At 49.7% G+C, this 24420-nt stretch overlaps 1 protein-coding gene across 1 annotated transcript; it reads right to left on the reverse strand.

The window, feature by feature from the left end:
- Positions 1-21883: 21883 nt before the first annotated feature.
- sost (sclerostin) lies at positions 21884-24420 on the reverse strand. Its single transcript, XM_028988665.1, has 2 exons — positions 24220-24420; positions 21884-22757 (listed from the first exon to the last, which is right to left on the reverse strand). Exons 1-2 carry the CDS (start codon positions 24407-24409, stop codon positions 22363-22365), a joined length of 585 nt encoding a protein of 194 aa, XP_028844498.1. The 5' UTR covers positions 24410-24420; the 3' UTR covers positions 21884-22362.

Genomic DNA, 24420 nt, shown 5'->3' on the forward strand with positions numbered 1-24420 from the left:
TGGTGAGTCCTGTGTGAGTAAGAGAGAGAGACTCTGTGAGTGTGTGGTGTGTGGTGTGTGTGTGTGTGTGTGTGTGTGTATTTGTTTAGCGCGCCGCTCCAGTAATGGGAAGATTAAATATTTGGTTGATATAATAATACTCGACTTCCCGACACGAGCGACAGCCAACGGCGAGTCCGGCGCGTCACGTTGTGATAAACCCAGTTTGTGCGACTCAGCAGCTGCCTGAACACTGGGGCTGCTGGGTAATTTCCAGATTCTGGTCGGTCACAGTGTGGCCCAGTGACAGAGTGGGGACTGAGTGTGAGATCTCACACATGTGTGTTGAAAACACAAACACACACACACACAGTGTGTCAGTGCTGAAAGGGTTGTGTGTGATTGACAGGTGCCAGTTGACGGGAATGTTGTTCCTGTCCACCAGCGTTTCCTGTTTCTGCGACTTCGTCTGGAGCCATGTGTTTATACACAGTTCACTGGCGACGTGTAGTGTGTGTGTGTGTGTGTGTGTGTGTCTGTAGAAATTCATGTCTGGAGGCCCCAGCTTCTGCTAATAGGATCACTGTAGATCGCTGCATTTTCCTGAAAGTCTAACAGAAGCTGATCCTGAACTTGTACACACACACACACACACACACACACTACACACTACACACACATGGTCAGAACAGCACAGTCGCTGAGTATTTTCGACCTTCCTCTTTAGAGAAAACTTGGACTAACTTGTAACTTTCTTATAGTCTGAATCACGTAAGAAGAACTCGACAGAGTGAATAAAATGTCTGTATTGCTGGTTTGAGTCCTGCTGAAGCAGAACTTCACTGATGGTGACGTGGGAGCAGGTTGTACGTCGCTCCGGATCAGGGCGTAAATGTAAAGGTAACGAACATGGATTTGTCACGGCAGTGCAGGGCAGGAAGGACGCAGGGTGTAGCTCCTGGTGGCCAGTTCTACAGTGCATACGGTGGTGGGGAACCCGATTTTAGCCTTCAGTTCAGACCAAGTCATTCAGAACATCCTGAGACCAGGACCATGCCGCAGTTCTACAGTACATATCAGTACTCAGCAGGGTCCTTTTTGGGGGAGATCTTCAGATCACAGATTCTGAGCTCAGGACTTTCTGTTTTTAAGATGCTGTAAATTTGCCTTCTTCCTGTTCCTCAGCAGCGCTGTAATGCTCCTCGGGCCCAGCACGCTCCCATTACCTGCGAGCAGCGTTGGCTTGTAGCGGTTTGGACCGCAGATGTCCGCTGGAGGACCGGCTGAGTGACAAGTAAATAGGAATGTACACTTTTTACATTTTGGCCGAAGCGCTCCTTCTAATCAGAATGTTTGTGCGGGTTGTGTGTGGCACCAACCCAACCGCCTGGCCTGAAGGAGGGAAGGAGAACGTGAACTTCCCTCTTGGCCCCACTGTGAACAGAACTGTGCGGAGAGCCCTCTGCCCTCCAGATCCATCCAAGCTGGAACCGTTGGCCGATCAGTCATGTTCTGTTCGTCCCGGCCTGAAGTCGGAGCACGATCCTGACAGCATGATTTGCATTTTCTCAAGGGTCCCAGCATGGGGAGTTCTCCAACGTCCCATCGATCATTAGACTTTCTTTAGGAGATCCCAAGACGGGACTGTTATCTTTATATTGGAGTGGAGGAACCGTTTATTCCTGACACCCAGAAGATGAACTTTAATGAGCTTTTAATGAACAATGTTTAAGAAGGGAGGAACCTGCAGGCATGATTGCACCTCTCACGCACCCCACTAACCTCATTCTGGATGGTCTACGCCTCCTCACACATGCCAGTGTGGTGCAATGCCTACTTTCCAGAAGATTCTAATTAAAATGGCTCAATTTCTGTTACAGGCATTTCGGCACCAGATCCATTAACAAACACACGTGGCCTTTTATTTTAAAATCAGACTTCTTCCTTCAAAGCTGCTGTCAGGTTTCTTCTTGTACAGGTTTCTTTCTACAGTACACGCCTCACCAAGAAAGCCCCCGGCATAGCAGCTGATCCCACCCACCCAATGCAAACCTTCTTCAGCCTGCTGCCATCAGGGAGGAGACTGCGGAGTCTCCAGGCCAGGACCAGCAGACTGAAGGACAGCTTCACCCATCAGGCTGTCAGGAAACTCAACTCCCTCCCAGCTCTGCCCCCACTCCCCTCACTCCCCTCTTCTGCTCCACAAACTTTCTGAACCCTAAAACACACAAACTGACCATGCACCAGTCACTCTGTGCAGCTCTGGTCTGCCAACTACCTCACTTGTCACTTCGTCACTTTAAACTTACCTCTGTTGCACTACATGGTTTTGCACTCTCCACCATGTGCCCTTATTTGTATATGGTGTTTTTAAAATTGTATATTGTGCCTTTTTTTTTTATTGTATTTATACTTTGTATTCAATGTTACTGTTACTGTTTTTGTATTTAATTTACATTTACATTTATGGCATTTATGAGACGCCCTTATCCAGAGCGACTTACAATCAGTAGTTACAGGGACAGTCCCCCCCTGGAGACACTCAGGGTTAAGTGTCTTGCTCAGGGACACAATGGTAGTAAGTGGGATTTGAACCCGGGTCTTCTGGTTCATGGGCGAGTGTGTTACCCACTAGGCTACTACCACCCTATATTAATGTTACTTGTATGGGTCAGAGAGTAACGTAATTTCAATTCTCTGCATGTCCTGTACATGTGGCAGAATTGACAATAAAGCTGACTTGACTTGACTTGTTATCATGGTAAAAACACGCAACGTTGAAATCCTGCGAGATATTGAACCAGCAGCATCATGATCCGGTTCATTTTCCGCAGGGTCCCGACGCCTGCCCCTCAGTCCTGTGTCTGGTGGTGCTGAAGGTGGGAAGCGGCCATTCAGCCGTCTGCGCAGGACTTCCGCCGCTCGTCCCTCATGAATACTGGACCAGTCGTCGTTCATTTATCTCAGCTGTTCGTCGCTCCTCTTCTCATCTCTTCGTGGACTGCTTAGGCTGGCCCTCCAGGTGTACTGTACTGTCATGATCCGGTTGTCCTGTGTAAAGTTCCCTAATCGTTTTCAACTGTGTAAGTGTATAAAGCCACGTCTCGGATGTCTCCCTGTCGTGTTCTGCACCATTAAACCCCGGTATCGTGACGTTGTGCGATTGCGGCCTTCTTCCTCGTCACCTCTTCGTCCTCCTCTCTGTTCACTTGCCTTGTCATGCCTAAAGGTTGTGACGAGCAGCTGAAATGCACAACTTACAACTTCATGATGAACATCTTGTTGAAATAGAAGATCTTTATGTTTTTCTAAGTAATATCTTACAATTAACGTCCAGTAAAAAGGTGCACGTCCACTGTCAGTTGTGGCGTGAATGAATTTAGCCCAAATAATCCACAAAATCAAAAGGGAGTCTGGAAGATATTAGTCCATTTGTTTTGTCTCCTGGATAAAGCAATGTTGTGAATTCATTGGCAATAAAATCATTTTCTCCATAATTTTCTTACAGCCTGGTCAGCCCTGAACACCACGCTTGTCCATTTGACCATATATGGACGTGCTCAGTGCGGCCTTATGAACGCTGGTTTAGTCCCTTGTGTTACTTGTGTTTAGGATTGAACGTGAACTTCTTGCTTTTATGTCTCGTAGGCGCTGAGCTGAGGTGACGAGCAGTAATGGGGGACGTGGAGACGCTCGTCTCTCCCAGAAATCTTTTCCCTGGAGGAGTCGAGGAGTCAGGCTTGGTTGAACGTGCTAATTTAAGGCTCGGGAGTGTTCACACGATCCCCTTTTATTTGGCTCCTTCTTTTCTTCTCTTTCTCTCCCCTTTACTTTCCACTTTTTTGATGCTGAAGAGGCCTGTGGGCTCGGAGGAAGTCTCTCTTCAGAGCTTTACAACTTCAGACCACCAACACAATAAAGTATTCATATTTTCACATTTTTCCTCGTTTCAATGGGGTGCAGGTAAAAGCGGCGGGGCGGGTCCTTCCGCTCGGTGACATGTGTAAAGTGGAGGCCTGGCTTTGTGCCGCCGGGCATAAAGGGACACGAGAGTCTTTTTCACGAACTTCCTGCGGCGCCGCGTACGTGAGGTCGCGCTCGGGTTCGCAGCTGTGATGCAACGTACCGTACGAGCGTTCTTTTTTAACCCCCCATGTTGTTCTCCAGGCCATTATCTTCTCCTGGCCTGAATATCCACACAATATGGCATCTTCTGTTACGCTCAACTCAACACCCGTGTCATCGCGCTGCATGTTTGGCCCCCGGCAGCGAGAACCGGGGCTTAAGTTGTTGCCGTTTCGCGGCGAACAATGGCTGCGCCAACCGTCCGCGGATTAAACTCTTCCGGCATTCCCAGCTACACAGGGCTTTCCGAGGCAGATCAGCCAGACGCTCGGTGAATGGCTGTGTGTCTTCTGGGCGGGTGGAGAGGGACGCTTGTTTGTCTTTGGTCTCCACCCACAAACATCGGTCTCCTCAGAACACATTGTTCCCCGACAGGCCGCCAGCCGGAGCTCGGGCCGAGTCTCCGGCGGGGACAAGAACAGCTCGACGTGGAGAAGAGACACGTCAAGGCGTGTCCAGTCTGTATTTCTGCACTTTCACCAGTTCACCCATCACAGCGCGTTTTAACTAGTCTAGGATGGGGGGGTGGGACGTTGGGTGGGTAATGGGTAGGTAGGTCACTAACTAGCAGCCCTTTCTTCTTTGTGTAAGTTTGATGAGGAATCCAACAAACATAATGAGATAAGAGAACTTTTACAATCCGTAGAACTTCTTCTAATTTCAGATTTCAGGCACATGATTTGATGGTCTTCTGACACTTGTAACTCATCTAACTCATGTAACAGTCAAGACAGGTCAAGTCTCTGTCCTCTCATGTCCTCCTGGACCCAAAACATGCTACTCAGAATACGAACTGGACAAACAGCACATTCAGATCGATCTACAATATGAATAACATTAATATTAAATCGAAAGGGACTATATGGCAGGGGCCACAGTACAGAGAGTTTAAAGGTCCTCTGACATGAATTTGTTTTTTACTTTTATATCAGTCTTATTCATCCCATAATATTGTATCTGAAGTCTCTTTCCGCAATTTCATCCTTGGTATAGAATTATACATCATTAACCATTTACATTTACGGTATTTATCCAGAGTGACTTACATTCAGTGGTTCGTGTCTGCGTTTATCCAGATGAAAATTAAATTAACTTGTTGTTTTTTAACAGTCTCGCATGACTGAAAAAAAATATGTTTGTGTTCATTTTTACATCCAATCACCGAGCATCTGCAAAGCTTTGTACATTTTCCTATAATGAAAATGTGACTTTGTGAGATGATTGAACATTAATACGAGATCCTCTATTAGCCTGTCTGTGGTCCTGCAGTGGCTAGAAATGGCGGTCGGTGGAGATCATGTTTTAGGGGAGGGGCCAGAAATTCTCTGCATGAGAAACGGGAGGTAATCTTTCCCCTTATGACGTCATAAGTGGATAAATTCCAGATCCGACCGTCTGAGCTGCCGCTCTCTGAACGGTGAAGCAGAACGACCAAAACGCTCTTTACACCGACCGCCATTTCTAGCCACTGCAGGACCACAGACAGGCTAATAGAGGATCTCGTATTAATGTTCAATCATCTCACAAAGTCACATTTTCATTATAGGAGACCTTTAAAGTCACCTTGACTCCATATGTAGATTAGCATTACAGATCAGCCACAGGGTTCCTCCTTTTTATCCTCGAATGACAGAATGACATTATTACTGCAGTCTATTGAGTGTCTACTGTCTCTCGTTGTCTTTCTGATGAGCTTCAGCCCTGCAGGATGCTTCTGATCCACGTCAGGCCAGAGGCCTTGACTAGTTATGTCTGAGAGAATCGGCGTTTGGATGGAGGAGTTACTCTGCAGGGGTTTAGGTCTGGCCTTGCAGGGGGATCTGAGCGACGTCCACCTTAAATCCCTCTCCAGCAGGAACGTCTGACTGATCGGGTGTTGGACGCACCTTCCTGCTGCCAGGCAGCTGCGCGTCTCTGGGGCGCCGGAGAGATGGATGGCGGGGAACCGAGCCTGGCAGCCGGGCGGGTTCCAGCGTCGGAACGCTCCGCCGCTGCCAGACTCATTGAGGCGTCAACTCTGTCTGACAACTCTATTGTCCGGCAGCGGAACAACTAAAGCTGCTCCGCCCGGATGAACCGTCGAAACGACTTGTTGCTCGTCCCTCCGTCTCTTTCACGCTCATCGTGTGTGTGTGTGTGTGTGTGTGTGTGCCAGTCACCTGAGCCACCAGGCCCGTGGCCAGGAACTTGTGTGTTTTGTGCAACGTTAGTCCTGCTGGTGCCCATGGCTGCCTGCGCTTTTCTTCTCCTCGCACGCCGTTTACAGCCTCCCATTGTTGGCCACACAAAGGCGGAGCTCGGCCCTCCCTCCGCCTCATTGGCCGGGGCCGTCCTGCTCCTTTTCAGGGCCCGTGCAGCGACACACAGATTCCTCCCGTATCGCTTTTCAGGGTGTTGATGCTTTTGTCCCGATCTTTACTGAAGCAGGTCAACGGCATCATGAATCCATGTGTGTGTTTGGGCCCGTGTCAGTTTGAGATTGTAGTTGTTCTCTTGTGTGTGAGTGATATTAATACTCTGTGTGTGTGTGTGTGTGTGTGTGTGTGTGTTGTAGTTTTATTTTTGCAGTACACCAGTACGCCAACATCTTGATACCCTGATCCTGTCAGGATCTGTTTAAAGACCTTTGGAGCCTCAGACTTCAGAGTCACTTAAAGTGCCTCGGACCAGACAGAATAGATTTAATTTGCATAGCCACGCCCCATCGTCCTGCACACTGCTGAATCAGAGCCGTGGAACACAACGGAAAGACAAAATTTAAAAAATGATCATGCCATGATCATCCATCTTCACTAATTAACACAATTCTGTGTTTTCTCCTGCTGCAGTGTCGATGTTCTGCTCCAGTTATGGATTCACCTGCCAGAAAACATTAAGTGTGCTTTCAGAGCATAATATACTAAGTCCAGGCTCCAGACATTTCAGCTCCTTCATTGTGCTGTTAATGCTCCAAGACTTTCACTTTTCAACCTGTGGCTTTTCATGCTCTTCTTCTTCTGTTATTTTACTTTAAGTTGACCATATGTACAGTATTTTGGACAATTAAAATACTTTATGTGTACTTTATAAATCTATAATCTATAGTGTTAATTGTCGTGACTGATTTAAAATAAGTTAGTGCCATTAACACAGCTGGGCTTTAGATTTGAATATTATAGAAACCTTTAAACGGATTTTCCACGGATTATGACTATATGAAATGTGACGGTTTATTGACTGGTTAGTGACCATGCGTGTATGGCCATGACTAGATGGATAGATAGATGGCCTGTCCTGAGTGACCTCTCAGGCATTTTGCATCGTGCGCTTGCGTACCCCACCGTGTTCCCTTGACCTCCGAACCCCCCACCCTTCTCTGCCAGGGAACTCCCCTTGCACCATCCATAATGAACACAGCCTTCCCATGGGGCCGTGGGGCGCTAGCTGAGGACTAATGAAACAATTCACATTCCTTCTGAAGGTCTCATATGCTGCCCAGAGGCAACAACGACAAGCAAAAGTCATCAAGGCCGTCACGTTCCCACCGCTCTCGATACGCTGCGGCGCTGAGGTTGAGGTGCGGGGATTTACTCGGCTCCAGGGACGAACCGCCATTAACTGCAGGAAAAGTGACACAGAGGAGTCGTCCATTAATCTCGTCTTCTCCGCCGTCCAGATTCTTGTCACTGTTGTTGTGAGCGACTGTGCTGCTGATTTACGCGCTGCTTTCTGTCACCAGGCTTTAATGTTGAATTATTTACGGTTTTATCCAGCAGCGGCTTTTAATCGAATCCAGCGAATTCCTGTAGCATTTCCGTTCTCCAAAATTCACTCCTGGATGTTCCCCGTTCCAGACATGAAAGCGTTGGGACATTCACTTTCCATTTATTCTGTTCATTTAGAAGATGCTTTACCCGAGATTAACAAGAACAGGGGTACACTAACCACAGCGCTACACGCTAACCAGGTTTTAGAACCCAGAATGAAGCGCGGTTGGTCCTTCATTTTAAACCTTTATCTGCCTACAGTAACCATTTCATCTGCTTATTTTCTTCAATATTACTGCAAATAATCTGAGCAATTCGAACAGACATGCACACTTTTCTGGGGGGGAAACGGGGGATGAAAAGTTCAACATGAAGCCCAGGTGTAACCTGGGAAACTCACGCTCCCATCGCCATGTATGCTCCTTGTGGGAAATGATCGTCATTCCATGCAAAAGAGGATTTCATTTTTTTGTCTGTCAACACAGAGCTCAGGAGGGAGCTGAGAGTCGGGGAGAGGGTCTCCAAATCGTCCCCTGGGTTCAGGAAGTGCCTTCAGCAGTGATTAGGTTCGAGACCACGGCCAGCAACTACCAGTAATTAACACACTGCAGTGGAATGTTGTATTACCAGGGTAGTTGTGGTAATGGCAGAATAACCGAAGAGGCCTGGCTTAAGCGCCGAGAGCGTTTCTAAAGATGGAAAGCTCTGAGCCGACACTCATATCCAATACATTTCAATCCAGCATGGCCGCCATGGGAGCTGAAGGAAAAATAGCCTGAAAACATCTCACAGGCTCAATTAGGGCCGGCTGGAGCTCCCCCAACCCAAACATGGGTCTGATGAAAAACTGATCAGCGGTGCTCGGCTAAATTAGTTTCCACGGAGAGCACATGGGCCTGTTCTGGTCTGACATCCGTACCCGTACAATACAACCCCCCCCCTCGAGCCCGAGCCATGCAGGTGGCCGGGATCTGTCATTGTACGATATCAACTAACAATCATGCAAATGTAATGGCTAAATAACTGCACAAAATTCTAGCCACATGCATTTCCCTGCAGAGCCACCGTGGTTGAAATGATTTTATTTATTATTTTGCCAACCGCATCGCCCATCCTTCCACTTAATAAGCCATTTTCTCACCCATTTACAATTTCACTCTTGGGAACTGGTGATAGCTGAGCAGCATGATTAACCTGCATAAGGTAGTAATAATGCATTTGTGTGATTTTGTACATTTTATTCCGGTACATTCAGAATAAATATGCCTCTACATGGACCCAAAGGCATTGATGGAATTGTTTCCCTCCATCAATGCCTTTGGGTCCATGTAGAGGCATATTTATTCTGAATGTACCGGAATAAAATGTACATGTTGTGGGTTGTGCAAAGCAACACAATGCCAAGAAAAGATACAGTAAGGGCCAAAAGTTTGGACACCTTCTCATTCGACATGTCTTCTTTATCTTCATGACCATTTACGTTGGTAGATTCTGACTGAAGGCACCAAAACTATGAATGAACACATGTGGAGTTATGGACTTAACAAAAAGTGGAGACCTGACCTCCACAGTCACCGGACCTGAACCCAATCCAGATGGTTTGGGGTGAGCTGGACCAACAAGTGCTAAACACCTCTGGGAACTCCTTCAAGACTGTTGGAGAAGCATTTCAGGTGACGACCTCTTGAAGCTCATGGAGAGAATGCCAAGAGTGTGTAAAGCAGTAATCAGAGCAAAGAAATTAGAATATAAAACATGTTTTCACTTATTTCACCTTTTTTTGTTAAGTACAGAACTCCACATGTGTTCATTCATAGTTTTAGTGCCTTCAATCAGAAACTACCCACGTTCATGAAGATAAAGAAAACACGTTGAATGCGAAGGTGTCCAAACTTTTGGCCTGTACTGTACATACGAACATATGAAAGCTACAGACAAAAGGAGGCCATTCGACCCACCGACGGAAAACAGTTTAATGTTAACATAATGTTGTGTAGTTTAGACTCTTTCTGGAAAAATATCCTCTGAAAAGATCAGCATCTAGACTTGTAGAATCTTGTATATTTGGATCATGCCAACGCGTTTGGCCGAGTCACTCAGTCGTATTGTGACATATGAGAGAGGCGGAGGTTTGAATTCAGACACGTTCCTCCAAACACACAGCTTTGTTTCTGGATGGGTGGAGTCCTGCAGGTTCAGGTTCCTTCAGCATCTCCAGACCAGTTTCCACCCCGCCTCAGCAGAATTATCAGACACCCACAAGCCACGAGTGTCCCTGTCGTCCCCTCAGTCCAGTCACACACATTCATCTTGGTCCAGTCTTTGACTGTCAGCTTGTGTGTTTGTGCCCCAAACTCCTCTTAAATTAAATGGCCACCAGCCTTGAATTCAGGCCCCTCTTTCTCGGATCAATCTCGTGATTGATGCCGGCCAGCAAAGCCTCTGGATGCCGGGCTTTTAGAAGTTCTGATGGTCCAACAGCGTTTGGAGGAAACCGCATCTCGGAGCGGTGTGGGACGTGCTGGGAAAAAAGCGAACAAAAGAGGCACGAGGGAACCGGACCCTGACACTCACTGCTGTTCCTCATTTGGGTGGAAGATTTAAAACGTTTTTCTCATTAAGCCTTAGAACAACTGCGGATAAAAATTGACCCTCATCCAGGAGGGACGGGTCGAGTTATAATTATCCCGATCTAAAGACTGCGGATTGCGTTTTCCCACAGGACTAGGATGGAGAGAGCGTGTGCAGGGTGCTGAAAAAACGGGTAAAGAACAGCAGCTTGTGGGGAGTTATAATAATAATATCATTATAATAATAAAAATTATGTCTCCAGAAATGTCCTCCAGCTGCTGTACGCACCATCAAATGACTTGCTAATCGCAGAGGTTCACGTGCATTTGGCGCCACACACAGAAATTTTCCATGGCACCCATAAATAAATCATTCTTTGTTAAGTTGGGTTCTCATCACCTTCTTATTGGGTGTATTTATGCGCCCCTGTACATGGCATTATATCGATTAAAACGATGGAGGAGGCGGGGCGCTACACCTGGTTCACTGTAAATTAGGGGTGACCTCTGACTCGAGCTCTGTTGTACTGTGTGTGTGTGTGTGTGTGTGTGTGTGTGTGTGCGAGTGTTGCTATGGCAGCAGGAAACCCAGGTTGAGGAATCCGTCCTGGAATCTCCCCCACGGCTCTTAGCATCGGCGTGGTTGTTTGGTCAGGAATGCCGTGAGACTGACGGGTCACATTGTTCCCGCCCTGATATTGATAAGCATTGAGCACTTTACCCCCAACTCACCCCCGGTCTTATTAATGAGCTCGTGTGGCGACAGGCAGCAGGAAGTGAGATGTCGGGGGGGCAGGAAGAGCGCGAGTGAAAGATAGTGCTGCAGGTCTTCTCATGCTCCGGTGGCGGCAGTGATTGATGGGGCTTCCTGTGGTCAGCGGTCAGAAAAAGCTGTTATCGGTTGAAAATGCGCTCGCTAAGAATACCCCCTCGCTCTCTCAGCCCCGGAGACGAGGAATGGACTCAACATGCCCTTATTTAGCAGCTGACTGACAGGCTGCTCCGGGTTTCGTGATTGGACGATGACCCCCGTTTCCCAGGTCCTGGGACCGGTCCAGGGGTCTACGTCTGAAGACCAGCAATGGGGGCGGCACTGCAGCGGGGGGGAGCGGCGTGTTCATAATTTTGTGCATTTTGTGCTGACAGAATGGAACCTCACCCCCCAGTCAGGGCGATCTGCATTCCATCTCAGCCCCGCCCCCAATCACTCACCCCTCCACGGTCATCACTGCGACCCCACTAAACCCGCTCGTCCACGGGGGAGATGGGAGCCATACATCGGTAATCCTTCATGATCAGCTGGCTTGTGGGTTCTGTCCTTCATCAGAGCATCTTTTGAAGTTCCCTGTAGACATCAGAAGTGACCCATCATTGGAGATCTGTTCCCAAACCATTCCTGCTCTTATTGGGTTTCAAAAAATAATCTTCAGTGGGGAATGGAAGACGAAGGGAGCTCAGATTCATCAGTTGTAATGTAAATGATAGCTTTCAATATCTTATGTGTATGTATGTATACACTGTATATACGTAGAATTGGAAAAGTGTGATTGATGGGGCATTCCAGGTTGTTTGACGCAGGCATATTTAGCACGGTGTGTATGGACAGAAGAAGGAAGCGTTAACGTGCTTTCTGTGGGATAACGTCACGGAATGGAAGCACTTTGGGAATTTTGTGCAGAAAGGTTTCATCTCCGGTTTCATAATATGAGCGGAAAGAGCCGAGCTGCAGTGGGCACCTTCAGCAGATGTGCTCGTCTCCACACTCTGCACATGAAAATGATCCAGGTCCATGTTTCTAATAAGGCTTCGACCGCAGGAACATTAATATCCATTTATGGTGGAGAAGTGTTGTAATGTTTGTGCTCTAGATGTCATTTGTCTTGATATTTTGCAAATCAGTATTCTTTGTTGTGAGCGCCAGAAGAATTCAGGGCCCCAACACACACACACACACACACACACACTCAGTCCCAGCACAGTATCACAGTAAGTCATTCTGGCTGAGAACATCCTGGTTCTGCTGAGGTCCTGGAGGACGCTGATGGGGTTATCAGGTGCTGACGCCGCACCGCCCCCGGTTCATTGTGGTCCGCGCCGTGTAACAGAACGCTTCCATGTTTTATGTTGCCGTAAAAGCCTCATTTCACACCCCCGAGCCTCCCGGTGAGTGGCGTGAGGCGCCGACCGCAAATGGAAGCGTTGGCTTATAATAAATCAGCCGTGTGTCTCCGTTCTGCCGAGAGTTATGGCTGCAGAACGCGGGCCAGCCCATCGGAATGACCATTAGGACGCGCACCTACACACGTCCGGGTTCTGCTTTCCATCACCGCAGGCCGCCGAGCTCAGGAACATGTCCTGCTCGCCTGGAGGTGAAGAAGTGATGGCCGCAGGAGCGTGATGAGGACACAGCACCGCCGGTGCCTGGCATTTACCGCCAACATCTGCACGCCATCTCGTCCACCATCAGCCCACGCCCGTCAGGACGAGGGCGTCAAATGAAACGTCCAGCGCGGAATGAGGCTATCAGGGCGGCGCCGCCTTCTCCCCGTTATCAGCAGCTCTTCCTGAGAGCGCCGCGATTGGCCGTCGCGGTATCGCCCTCCCAGGAGAGACACGCGCTTTCATGAAGTTTCCAAACCTCCGCTGGACACACATGAAAGGAGAGGACGCGCAGGACGGGTGATGGAAGCCATTACCCCACCGCATTCGTCCTGAGGAGGCGCCGTTCATCTTCCCGGGCCAGTGCAGCTACGCTCTGTGGCCCTAGTGGTTAAGGAAGCGGCCCCGTAATCAGGAGGTTGCCGGTTCGAGTACTGATCTGCCAAGGTGCCACTGAGGTGCCACCGAGCAAAGCACCGTCCCCACACACTGCTCCCCGGACGCCTGTCATGGTGCCCACTGCTCACTCAGGGTGATGGTTAAATACAGAGGACACGTTTCACTGTGTGCACCGTGTGCTGTGCTGCTGTTTATCACAAATAACAATCACTTCACTTCATCAGCTTCCCTCTGATCACCTTGTTCCTGGGTTTCATAATCAATAGGATTCATAAACACGCAAAAAAGAACCAAACCGCTGCAGCCAAACCGCTGCAACCAAACCACTGCAACCAAAACAACGCAACCAAACTGCTGCAACCAAAACAACACAACCAAACTGCTGCAACCAAACCACTGCAACCAAACTGCTGCAACCAAACCACTGCAACCAAACTGCTGCAACCAAACCACTGCAACCAAACTGCTGCAACCAAACCGCTGCAGCCAAAACAACGCAACCAAACCGCTGCAGCCAAACCGCTGCAACCAAAACAACGCAACCAAACTGCTGCAACCAAACCACTGCAACCAAACCGCTGCAGCCAAAACAACGCAACCAAACCGCTGCAACCAAACCACTGCAACCAAAACAACGCAACCAAACTGGGGCAGTGGTGGCCTAGATGTTAAGGAAGCGGCCCCGTAATCAGAAGGTTGCCGGTTCGAATCCCGATCTGCCAAGGTGCCACTGAGGTGCCACTGAGCAAAGCACCGTCCCCACACACTGCTGACCGTGCCCACTGCTCACTCAGGGTGATGGTTAAATGCAGAGGACAAATTTCACTGTGTTCACCGTGTGCTGTGCTGCTGTGTATCACAAGTGACAATCACTTCACTTTTTTTTTTTTTAAACTGCTGCAACCAAACCGCTGCAGCTAAACTGTTGCAACCAAACCGCTGCGGTTTTCATACGGCCGTCCAATCAGGGCGTCTTCATTTCAGACCCAACAACGCAGGACATCTTCCAGCAGCCCTGGGTTCAGGGGTGATGAACAGGCTTCTTCTGCTCGTGTGACACCTTGACTCAGACATTCGAACGCAAGCCGCTGCTTTGCTGTTTTCACTCTGTTCATGCCTGCCAGGGATTGTGGGTAAAGACCACCAAAGCAACAGTGGGCACAGATGGCAGGTAAACGTTCCATCCTGCGTTCTGTCCCCAGTTCTCCTGGCGAAGCTGCGACCTCCCGCCGCCTCTCCGCCTCCGCACTGCATACACGAAATGCCAAACCAAAAATCGTGTCTCACTCAAGGCTGAGTGGGCCCCGGGGCCCATCCATCGTCACCATTGTCTGAGAAGACACAAATTAAAAAGCCATCAGTCTGAAGACGTGATGTTAACGGCTGAATACGGAGAAGAGAGAGAGTAAACCAGCAAATACGTCCGCGTCTCGAGCTGCTTGATTTAGTGACAGCTGGTGACGGTGGGCGGGGTCCGCGGCAGTAAAACTCGGCCGCCATATTTCACCCTGACCGCGCTCAACAAAGCCCATAAACCACGACAAACATGACATTAACAGCGACCCCAGAGAGCGCGCCGCACCTGAGAGAGGGCAGAGGTCAGAGGTCAGGCCCGAGACGTGTCCTGCAGTGAGCGTGAAGCGCGCTTGGTCCTGCAGAGCCGTCACGCGCTCCGTGCGACAACAACAGATGCCGGAGGCGGCCAGCTCCGTTCCGCTGGCCCGAGATGAAGCGCTCGGCGGAGGAGGAGGTCGAGCTGCTCATGTCTTTTAGCCGTAATTTATGTACCATCTGTCTCCCCAGTCAGCACCTCTGAGACGCGCCGCCGGATTGTTCTGGCAGCGCTGGCCGGCTTAATGGCTATTGCAGCGCTGCACAATTACTCCGTCCCCACCGCCGGACAAAATGCTGCGTGTCCACGCTACGCCCCGACTTTCCGAGAGACCGAACAACGACAACGAAGGGCGCTTTGAAGACCCTGACAGTAGTCCAGCAGCTCGTGTTGGACGTCCTCCGTCCCCTCACAGGGCACCACCGTGCCGCGTATCGAACCTACAGGTGACCTGCAAGGTGTGAGAGACACGGGGCCGTGGCTTTAACAAGTAGAACGAGTACACTACTACAGGGTGGGCCATTTATATGGGTACACCTTAATAAAATGGGAACGGTTGGTGGCACATTAGTATATGTGAGGGGGGCAAACTTTTCAAGATGGGTGGTGACCATAGTGGCCATTTTGAAGTCGGCCATCTTTGTTTTTTCAATAGGAAGAGGGTCATGTAACACATCAAATTTCTTGGTAATTTCACAAGAAAAACAATGGTGTGCTTGGTGTTAACGTAACGTCATTCTTTCATGAGTTATTTATACGTTTGTGATCACTTATAAAATGTGTTCAATGTCACCGACCATTCCCATTTTATCAAGGTGTATCCATATAAATGGCCACCCTGTACATACATTCACACGCACGTTTTATAACTTTTTCTTTGTAAATCTGTGAGAGCGAACGTGTCGTTATCATGTTAAAGTAGGAATTAAAATCAACATCAGCCGGTTTCATTACAAATGCAAGTATAAAGGAACAACTGCAAGAAACGACGGGATGCGGTTTAATTGTGACCATCTCGAGTGAACTACTTTTCCTTCTAAAGCTGCACCTGAAAACCAGATGACCTCCACCCAGAAAAACACATGTGCTTCTCTCATCCAATCAGCTTTGTGTAATTAAAAGCCCTTTGAAGCCTGTAAAACGCAGATCCTGCCTGCTGAAGAGCGAGAGCGTGTCTGGTTATCAGGGACGTTCACATCAGCGGGGTCCGCTTACAGGTCCGGGACACGAACCAGCAGATCCAACCTGACGCTCCACCCACTCATCTTCCCATTATAGCTCATTCTGGACCAGCGAATGACCTCAGTCATGTCGTCAGACGTTGTAGCTCCAGCATCACTCTGATTTGTTACATAAAAGTCAGGACCCCAACCCCCTCGTGATCTTGAGCAGACCTGAACTTTTCCTTTTCATGCTCTCTCCCACTCTTACTAAAGCTCACAAAAGTGATTTGACTGCTTTGGCCGGGGGACTGTTTTTCATCTAACAGATAAATTTTGGACATAATTCATTTTACAGGACAAAGCCTCTGGGCTTCCATGGCGCGCTGTCCCGCCAACAGCCTTATAAAAGAAATGTGTGAGCGGTGAGATACGCGGAGTTGCGTAAGGCTGATCACGTCCCCTCTCAGGGAGGACAAGGAGGACTCTTCAGCCCCGGGACGATGCGTCTTGCTACTCCGACGGTCGTCTCGTGTTAGTCACTTAGCAGGCGAACAGATGTTCATCTTCATCCATCCCAGCTGAGTGGAGGTGGTGAATTTGTGTTCTCGTGTCCCTGCTCTCTGGCTGAAATGTGATGAAATGTGATCCGGTGTCCCGGTGACACGTACACCACGTGACCGCAGCGGCTCGCCACAACACACACAGTGTCTGCGGTGCTGTATGCATGGGGAACTGCGTTTTTCATAAAAAATAATGGGAGCGTGTGTGTGTGTGTGTGTGTGACCAGGGGTCAGCACCCTGATGTGTCCCAGGACAGGGACACAATGCTGTGAGCTGCAGCAGAACACCTTGAGGAAAGTGTGTCTCTGAGCAGGGACACGATGGTAGTAAGTGGGGTTTGAACCTGGGTCTTGAGGCGAGTGTGTTACCCTCCAGGCTACTACCAGCCACAACCACAAGACGAATACGGGGACATAATGAATCAGGAGTCCAGACGAAGTGACCATCTCGCGATGGCTGCTGACGTTACCTGTTTGTGTGTGGAAGTGCTGAACATCGGGAAGCCGGTTTATCCTTCGTCTGGAACGTCGTGCAGCTCAGCGCTGGTCTCGTTCCTCTTTCCTGACCACAATCACAGGGCAACATGGAATGGCGGCGCAGGGCCAGTAAAATGCACTCCTGCGGCTCCAGGAGGTTCTCGTTCAGCCCGCCGCCTGAAGGGTTCCTCAGGTTGACGGACGTGGTTGGGGAAGTGTGCCTGAGGTGCTGAGTGTCCCTGGATGCTGTATCATGTGTGCCGAAGTGCTGCAGGTGCGGCACCGAGCAGGACGAGGAGGGCCGTCCCAGTTTTGCCGCGCTGCTTTATGCATCTGTCGGATTTCGAACACCGGGGACGCAATGTGCTGCGGTAACATCCTGACCCGGCCGGGGATTTAGGAGCGTTTAACAGCCTTCAGAAAGTGGGAATTCGAGTCACCATAAAGTCTGAGGCCTCCGAGGGGCTGAGTCTCTTTTTCCACTCATCCGGTTGAATTAGGCCCGACTTTCGGCGAGGAATTTCACCATGGCAACAGCAGAACTGATGGCTTGTTAATGACACTGTCATATGAAACAGAAACGTAATTTACTCAATGTAAAATTAGAGAAACTATGATAATAACTTAGAATTTATCATGTAACTAAAATGATTTAAAAACAATACATTTGATATATCAGTTAATATATTCAGAATATTTATATATATGTGTGTGTGCTTTTATTTATATAATTATATATTTATATACATAAATATATAAATATTAAAGCACATTTAATAAAATACGTACATTTCAACAAGTAAGCAAATTTACAGGATGGGCCATTTATATGGATCCACCTTAATAAAATGGGAATGGTTGGTGGTATTAACGTCCTGTTTGTGGCACATTAGTATATGTGAGGGGGCAAACTTTTCAAGATGGGTGGTGACCATAGTGGCCATTTTGAAGTCGGTCATCTTTGATCCAACTTTTGTTTTTTCAATAGGAAGAGGGTCATGTGACACATCAAATTTATTGGTAATTTCACAAGAAACACAATGGTGTGCTTGGTTTTATTCTTTTATGAGTTATTTACAAGTTTCTGACCACTTTCTGACCAATGTGTTCAATATCACCAACCATTCCCATTTTATTAAGGTGTATCCATATAAATGGCCCACCGTGTACAAAAAAAAGAAAAGCTATAAATAAAGTCTTTAGAAATGAAATGAATTTCTTCTTTAATGATGAGTTGAAGGTATTCACCTCGCCACCTCGGACGGTTGGCATCTAATTATTTCCCCCTCTCACTTTTTCCCATCTGTTTCAGAGATCTTCTCTGACTGTGTCCCCATCTCCCTGTCAAATGAATGAATAAATAGAAGTTGCTGTGTGTGGCCTGGGCGGGCGCGGTCCTTCTACTTCATGGAAACTCACTGGCCCGGCGTCTCCAGCGCAGCGGGCGCCGTAATCTGTGTCTGGATTTAAACGGCGATGAGACGTGGTGCTGAGAGGCTCTCGTGTGTTTGTGTGTTTCTGTTGTTCTGACTGTTCCCCACTCAAGCCCCGGTTATCTGATCAGGGTTGAGATGTGGAGATATCTGCTGCCCTCCTCCTGGGCATTGCAGCAGACTGCGCGAGCAGGAAGCAATTTACTCTCTCGCGTCCTCTCTGATTGCGTCCTGTGCAGTGGGGTCACAAAGGTGGAAGCTAAATAACAGTACCAGCCAATCAGAAGGAGAACTGTGGCCCACGGTAAAAACGTTTGGAGCTGCCGCTCGTGGCGTCTCGGTGGGACGTGCGGAGAGCTGAGCTAATGCTGCAGAGGCTTATTGGACTAAATCTCTGGACGAAAGCACGGCCTGTCATGTGCCTTCAGACTCCAGAACGTTCTGGCGTGATCGGAATCAGATGTGGGTGCCCGTTCGGGTAGTCGTGCCCGGGCCATGTCCCCCGCCGTTCCCCACGCAGCTTCAAACCAAATGACGATTGTGTTTTTCTGCAAACGCAAACTTTGTATTTTATACCTCACACATTCCCAAGGACCCCAAAAACCTCGCAGGTAGTTCCATGTGTGCTAAGAAACGTTAATACAAACTAGTTTTTTCTTCCTACGTTTGTGCATTTGCTCATATTGTCTGTGACACGGGACGGCCCTGCGCATGTGGACCCGTAATCGGAAGGTTGTGGGTTCTAATCCCGATCCACCAAGGTACCCCTGAGGTCCCCTTGGTGAAGGTCCCGTCCCCACACGCTGCTCCCCGGGCGCCTGTCATGGCCGGCCACTGTCACCAAGGGTGACGGTTAAATACAGAGGACACGTTTCACCGCGTCACCATGTGCTGTGCTGCAGTGTCTCACAATGACAAAAACAAAACAATCACTTTACTTTACTTTACTTTACTTTATTTAGCAGACGCTTTTATCCAAAGCGACTTACAAGAGGAAGACACCAGCAATTCTCATTCGACTTCTATAGAATATTGAGTTTACAAACTAAGAGCCCTGATAAGGCTTAGACTTGTCAGTGAAGAGCATGCTCGGGGATTGTTAAGTGCTAGACGAAGAAAAATTATAATGTATTTATACATTTTTGTATTGTTTGTGCACGTCACACGTCTTTTCAGGACCGTATTTTCTTGTAATACATGCAAACCCAGTACAAACGGTGACAATCATTTATCTCTCACAGTTTGAAAGTCCAGTATTTAAGACCCTAATTTATCCATATGGCCTAAAATAACAAGCATAGCTGCACAACGTTGGCCCTTACGTCCAGGTCCAATATTTCAGAGACGGATACTTTACAAGCGTTGTCATACGGGCTTCATCAAAAACAGAAAGACAAAGCAAACCCACACAGACCTTTACAGACCAGAGCAGGTGTGTGTGTGTGTGTGTGTGTGTGTTTAATATCCGCTTTTTCCATATTGAAGAGGGCAGTGTGGTCAACATTTTCCTGTTTGCGGTTACTGGTTGTCTTCCTGGCCTGGTCCTGGTGTCTCACGCAGCTCGTTTCTGGTTCCGGTTTGTTCCCGTGTCATCAGCCTTCATCCCCGAACACCGGCGTCAGTTCTCACGTGTTTGGCCGTGGGCCCCAGACCTGTAACTGGACCGCTTTGGTACGAGCGCGGCGGAGCGCCCATCAGGTTCTGCCGCTACTCCCTCTCGGCGCCGCCTAAAGCGTTTAGTGCAATAAAACGTTGTGCGATGTATTTTAAAGAAGAACATCATGGACGCAGCCGTGCGGGGGGCCCAGCAGGAGTCCCCCCGTCCAGGCGGCCAGCGGCCTGCTCGGCTGGTCTCGGCACCATAACGGCGGTAACGCAGGAGATCAAAGCAGCAGGAGGATTTGTGAGGGCGGAGTCGCGGCTTTTTACGTGAGTGCGATGTCGGGCGGCAGTGAAATACGATGTGCCGTGGCAAGTCCTCAGATCCCGTATAAACACGACCCGGCGGCGGGGTCAGGCGGAGGACTTCCGTTTTATAGGTGCGGAGGTTGCAGCTGGCAGCGCATCACAGACACCCGGATTATTTACATTATATGTGACATGAAATGAAGACTTTTCATGTATTTTAATGTATAATGTAGTGGTGCTGGTAGCCTAGCGGCTAACACACTCGCCTATAAACCAGAAGAACCAGGTTCAAACCCCACTTACTACCATCGTGTCCCTGAGCAGGACACTTAACCCTGAGAGTCTCCAAGGGGGGACTGTCCCTGTAACTACTGACTGTAAGTCGCTCTGGATAAGGGCGTCTGGTAAATGCCGTAAATGTATTTTCTGGTTATGCCAATGTTGCAGTAATGAAGTGGAGAAATATGTCGGCACACACACATATTCACACCATTTATTTTTCCCAAAAGCGAAACCAAGAACACGAACAACAGCAAGATAATGACGGCCCACCGTTCTTATAAAGAACAATGCCACTCATTTCCAGACTTACCAAATGGCCGAGTATGATGGCATAAAAAGTCGTTTTTTTTAATCCCAATTTTCCCGATCAAATTGTATCCCGTACAGGCGATATAAAAACCATCAATCCCAACATGACTGTAATTTTGGTGTTCATTACAAATAGTTTTGTCCTTTAAAATCGCATCAAATTCATCACGAACCCCGTCTAGACGTTGTTCATGCTGTAAATATCAGCCATTTACGCATATCCATACATGTGAAAAGGAAGTTTTATTCCTACAGAATTTTCCCACAATCCTCAGTTGCACTGATTAAAGAAGCAGTACGACTGCGCCAACATTCGTCAGTGATTCGCCACTTTTTCTGTGTGAATTTTTGAACTGGTGTTTGCTGTTGCTTGATGGAAATGTTCCACGTCCTCCATGAGATGAGGGTTTGGGGACAATTAGAAAGTGAACATTTTCTCCTGAAAAACCCTTCTGGGTTTCGATCCGGTGGTCGAGGACACGTGATGCTGGAGAATTTCTCGGTGTTTGTATTTTCTGTGGAGGAAATGAACCGCGTGTTGCGTGGACTCCCGTCCCCTCGCCGGCGCTCGGACCTGCGGTCGGCCTGGTCGTCATTGTTGAACCCCTGAGCCAAGCGGCCGTGGGTGGCGGCGTCTGTAACGCGTGTTTTACGGATACGACCAGCGCGGGCAGGGAGAGTACGAGGAATAAGACGCCGCTTGGGGCAGTGGTGGCCTAGCGGTCAAGGCCGCCTGTCATGGCTGCCCACTGCTCACTCAGGGTGATGGTTAAATGCAGAGGACACATTTCACTGTGTGCACCGTGTGCTGTGCATCACATGTGACAATCACTTCACTTTACTTTTAGTTTTGGTGGCCAAATCCCCTTCCAGCCGTGACTGAGGACGCGTGACAAACTGGACACAGAAAGTGGGAGACGTACGATAACAGACTCATTCTTTTATTTTTTATTTTAAATATAATTTGCTTCTCACTATTTAATTTTACAATAATTGGTATTATTCACTACAAAAAGTTGCATAAATAATTTACATGTAGAAATGGAATAAGACAGGACGAGGATAATGAATATCCCGTCCAGGTACGGTTTGACCCCGCAATCGGAGCAGGCGTCTGGAAGCAGCCAGTGTGCGGAAACGTCCGGAATATTCTTCACCAGAGGCACAGCCGAGATGTCCTCCTCGCGGCCTGCCGTGATTGACAGAGACGGAGGGGCGTGGCCTGTAGAACCGCTGCCCTCAGGTGACAGGGAGAGACAGGGACAGGAAACCGGGAGGTTAAAGATGTCGCGTTAATCCCTGCGGCCCTGCGTGATGGACAGCCGTCCCCGGTTCTTCCTGCGTTGGACGGAATGTCAGCTTACGTCTGTCCTTCTAGAAAAGGGCGTGGCACTGGGACGGACGGGACAGCGTGTGAGGGTCAGTACGAGTTGCTGCGCAGAGCCGGCTCCCTGTCCCGGGCCTTGGCGAGTTTGGGGGCGCGCCGCCCCGCCTGCTCCTTGGCGTGGGACTGGTTGTGGTGGCGGCTGTAGCGCTTGCACTTGCAGGACGTGACCACGCGGATTTTGTACGTCCGGCTGCCGCCGTCGGGGCAGCGCAGCTGCAGGCGCCGGCTGCGGGCGTGGGCGGGGACGCAGCGGTAGTCCGACGTGCTGCTGCGCCACCACTTCCCCCGCAGGATGGAGTTGGGCATCAGGTGCGCCGGCAGGCACTGTCCCGAGCACACCAGCTCCTTCACCGGCTTGGCGCTGCGGCACGAGCCGTCGGTGACGTAACGGGTGGAGCGCAGCTCGCGGCAGCTCAGCTCCGACGCCGCTGTGGACGAAGAAGAAGATCCGTTACATTTACACCATTTACCAGACACACTATTCCAGGGACAGTCCCCCCCTGGGGACACTCAGGGTTACAGTCAGTAGTTACCCTGGAGACACTCAGGGTTACAGTCAGTAGTTACAGGGACAGTCCCCCCCTGGAGACACTCAGGGTTACAGTCAGTAGTTACAGGGACAGTCCCCCCCTGGAGACACTCAGGGTTACAGTCAGTAGTTACAGGGACAGTCCCCCCCTGGAGACACTCAGGGTTACAGTCACTAGTTACAGGGACAGTCCTACCCCTGGAGACACTCAGGGTTACAGTCAGTAGTTACAGGGACAGTCCCCCCCTGGAGACACTCAGGGTTACAGTCACTAGTTACAGGGACAGTCCTACCCCGGAGACACTCAGGGTTACAGTCAGTAGTTACAGGGACAGTCCTACCCCGGAGACACTCAGGGTTACACTCAGTAGTTACAGGGACAGTCCCCCCCTGGAGACACTCAGGGTTACACTCAGGAGTTACACGGACAGTCCCCCCCTGGGGACACTCAGGGTCACAGTCACTAGTTACAGGGACAGTCCCCCCAGGAGAAACTCAGGGTCACAGTCACTAGTTACAGGGACAGTCCTCCCCTGGAGACACTCAGGGTTACAGTCAATAGTTACAGGGACAGTCCTACCCCGGAGACACTCAGGGTTACACTCAGTAGTTACAGGGACAGTCCCCCCCTGGAGACACTCAGGGTTACAGTCAGTAGTTACAGGGACAGTCCCCCCCTGGAGACACTCAGGGTTACAGTCAGTAGTTACAGGGACAGTCCCCCCAGGAGACACTCAGGGTTAAGTGTCTTGCTCAGGGACACGATGGTAGTAAGTGGGGTTTGAACCTGGGTCTGTACCACCACGCCTCGCGGTACACGTGAGGTTCTGAGGGAACTGTGCAGGGACCGTGAGAGAATTTAGCCCGACACTCAGCGTTTGACGAAGGGACTACGGTAAACTAAGACGTATTTCCACGAAACAGCCGCATAATTCGCCCAGAGCAGCGGAGGATTTATCGGCCCGGCGGCGTCCAAAATGTCCATCTCAGCGTCCCGGGGAGGTGGGAGCTGAAGGAATGGTGGCCGCTGCCTCCCTGCAGCCCTCCCTCCTGGAGCGGCGGGTTTACGTGCGTGGTGACCTGGGCCAGCAGGATCTCAGCGTCTCCGCGGTGACCCCGGCCTGTCACCGCCGTGTGACGGGATGATGGACGCCGCGCTCGTATGGGGGAATGTAGGAACGGAACCTCCACTTCTCTCCGTATCTGGGTGGAAATGGTTTCTGGAGACTTGGCAGCAGAACGTTCCAGGACGAACTGGTTCAAGTCTCGGACAGGACCGTTACCGAGGTCAGGTGGGAGGTGAAAGGTCAGAGCGTCTCAGCCTGGTGTTTAGTTGGGGGGTAGAAGGTTATTCTACTGACCGTATCCGGGCGCGTCCCCGCTCCTGCCCCCGTGCTTCGGCCGGTTCAGGGTGCCGTTGTCCGGCGCGCCCCCGGTGCGCGGCGCCGCGGCCGGCGCGTTCTCGGTGCCGTCGTTGTTCAGGACGCTCCAGGCGGCCGCGGCGCCGCAGATCTGCAGCAGCATCAGCATCTGCATCGGTGTCACCTGCATGCTGGACCCGG

This window comes from Denticeps clupeoides, chromosome 8 (genome assembly GCF_900700375.1).
Source record: "Denticeps clupeoides chromosome 8, fDenClu1.1, whole genome shotgun sequence".
In the NCBI taxonomy this organism is placed as follows: domain Eukaryota; kingdom Metazoa; phylum Chordata; class Actinopteri; order Clupeiformes; family Denticipitidae; genus Denticeps; species Denticeps clupeoides.

What these genes read in the sequence shown, in the direction of transcription:
- sost (XM_028988665.1), bottom strand. Translation starts at nt 24,409, where the DNA reads ATGCAGGTGACACCGATGCAGATGCTGATGCTGCTGCAGATCTGCGGC. An exon ending in CGGGGACGCGCCCGGATACG is followed by an intron (nt 22,758 to 24,219) that starts GTCAGTAGAATA and finishes CTTCGTCCACAG; the next exon opens with CGGCGTCGGAGCTGAGCTGC.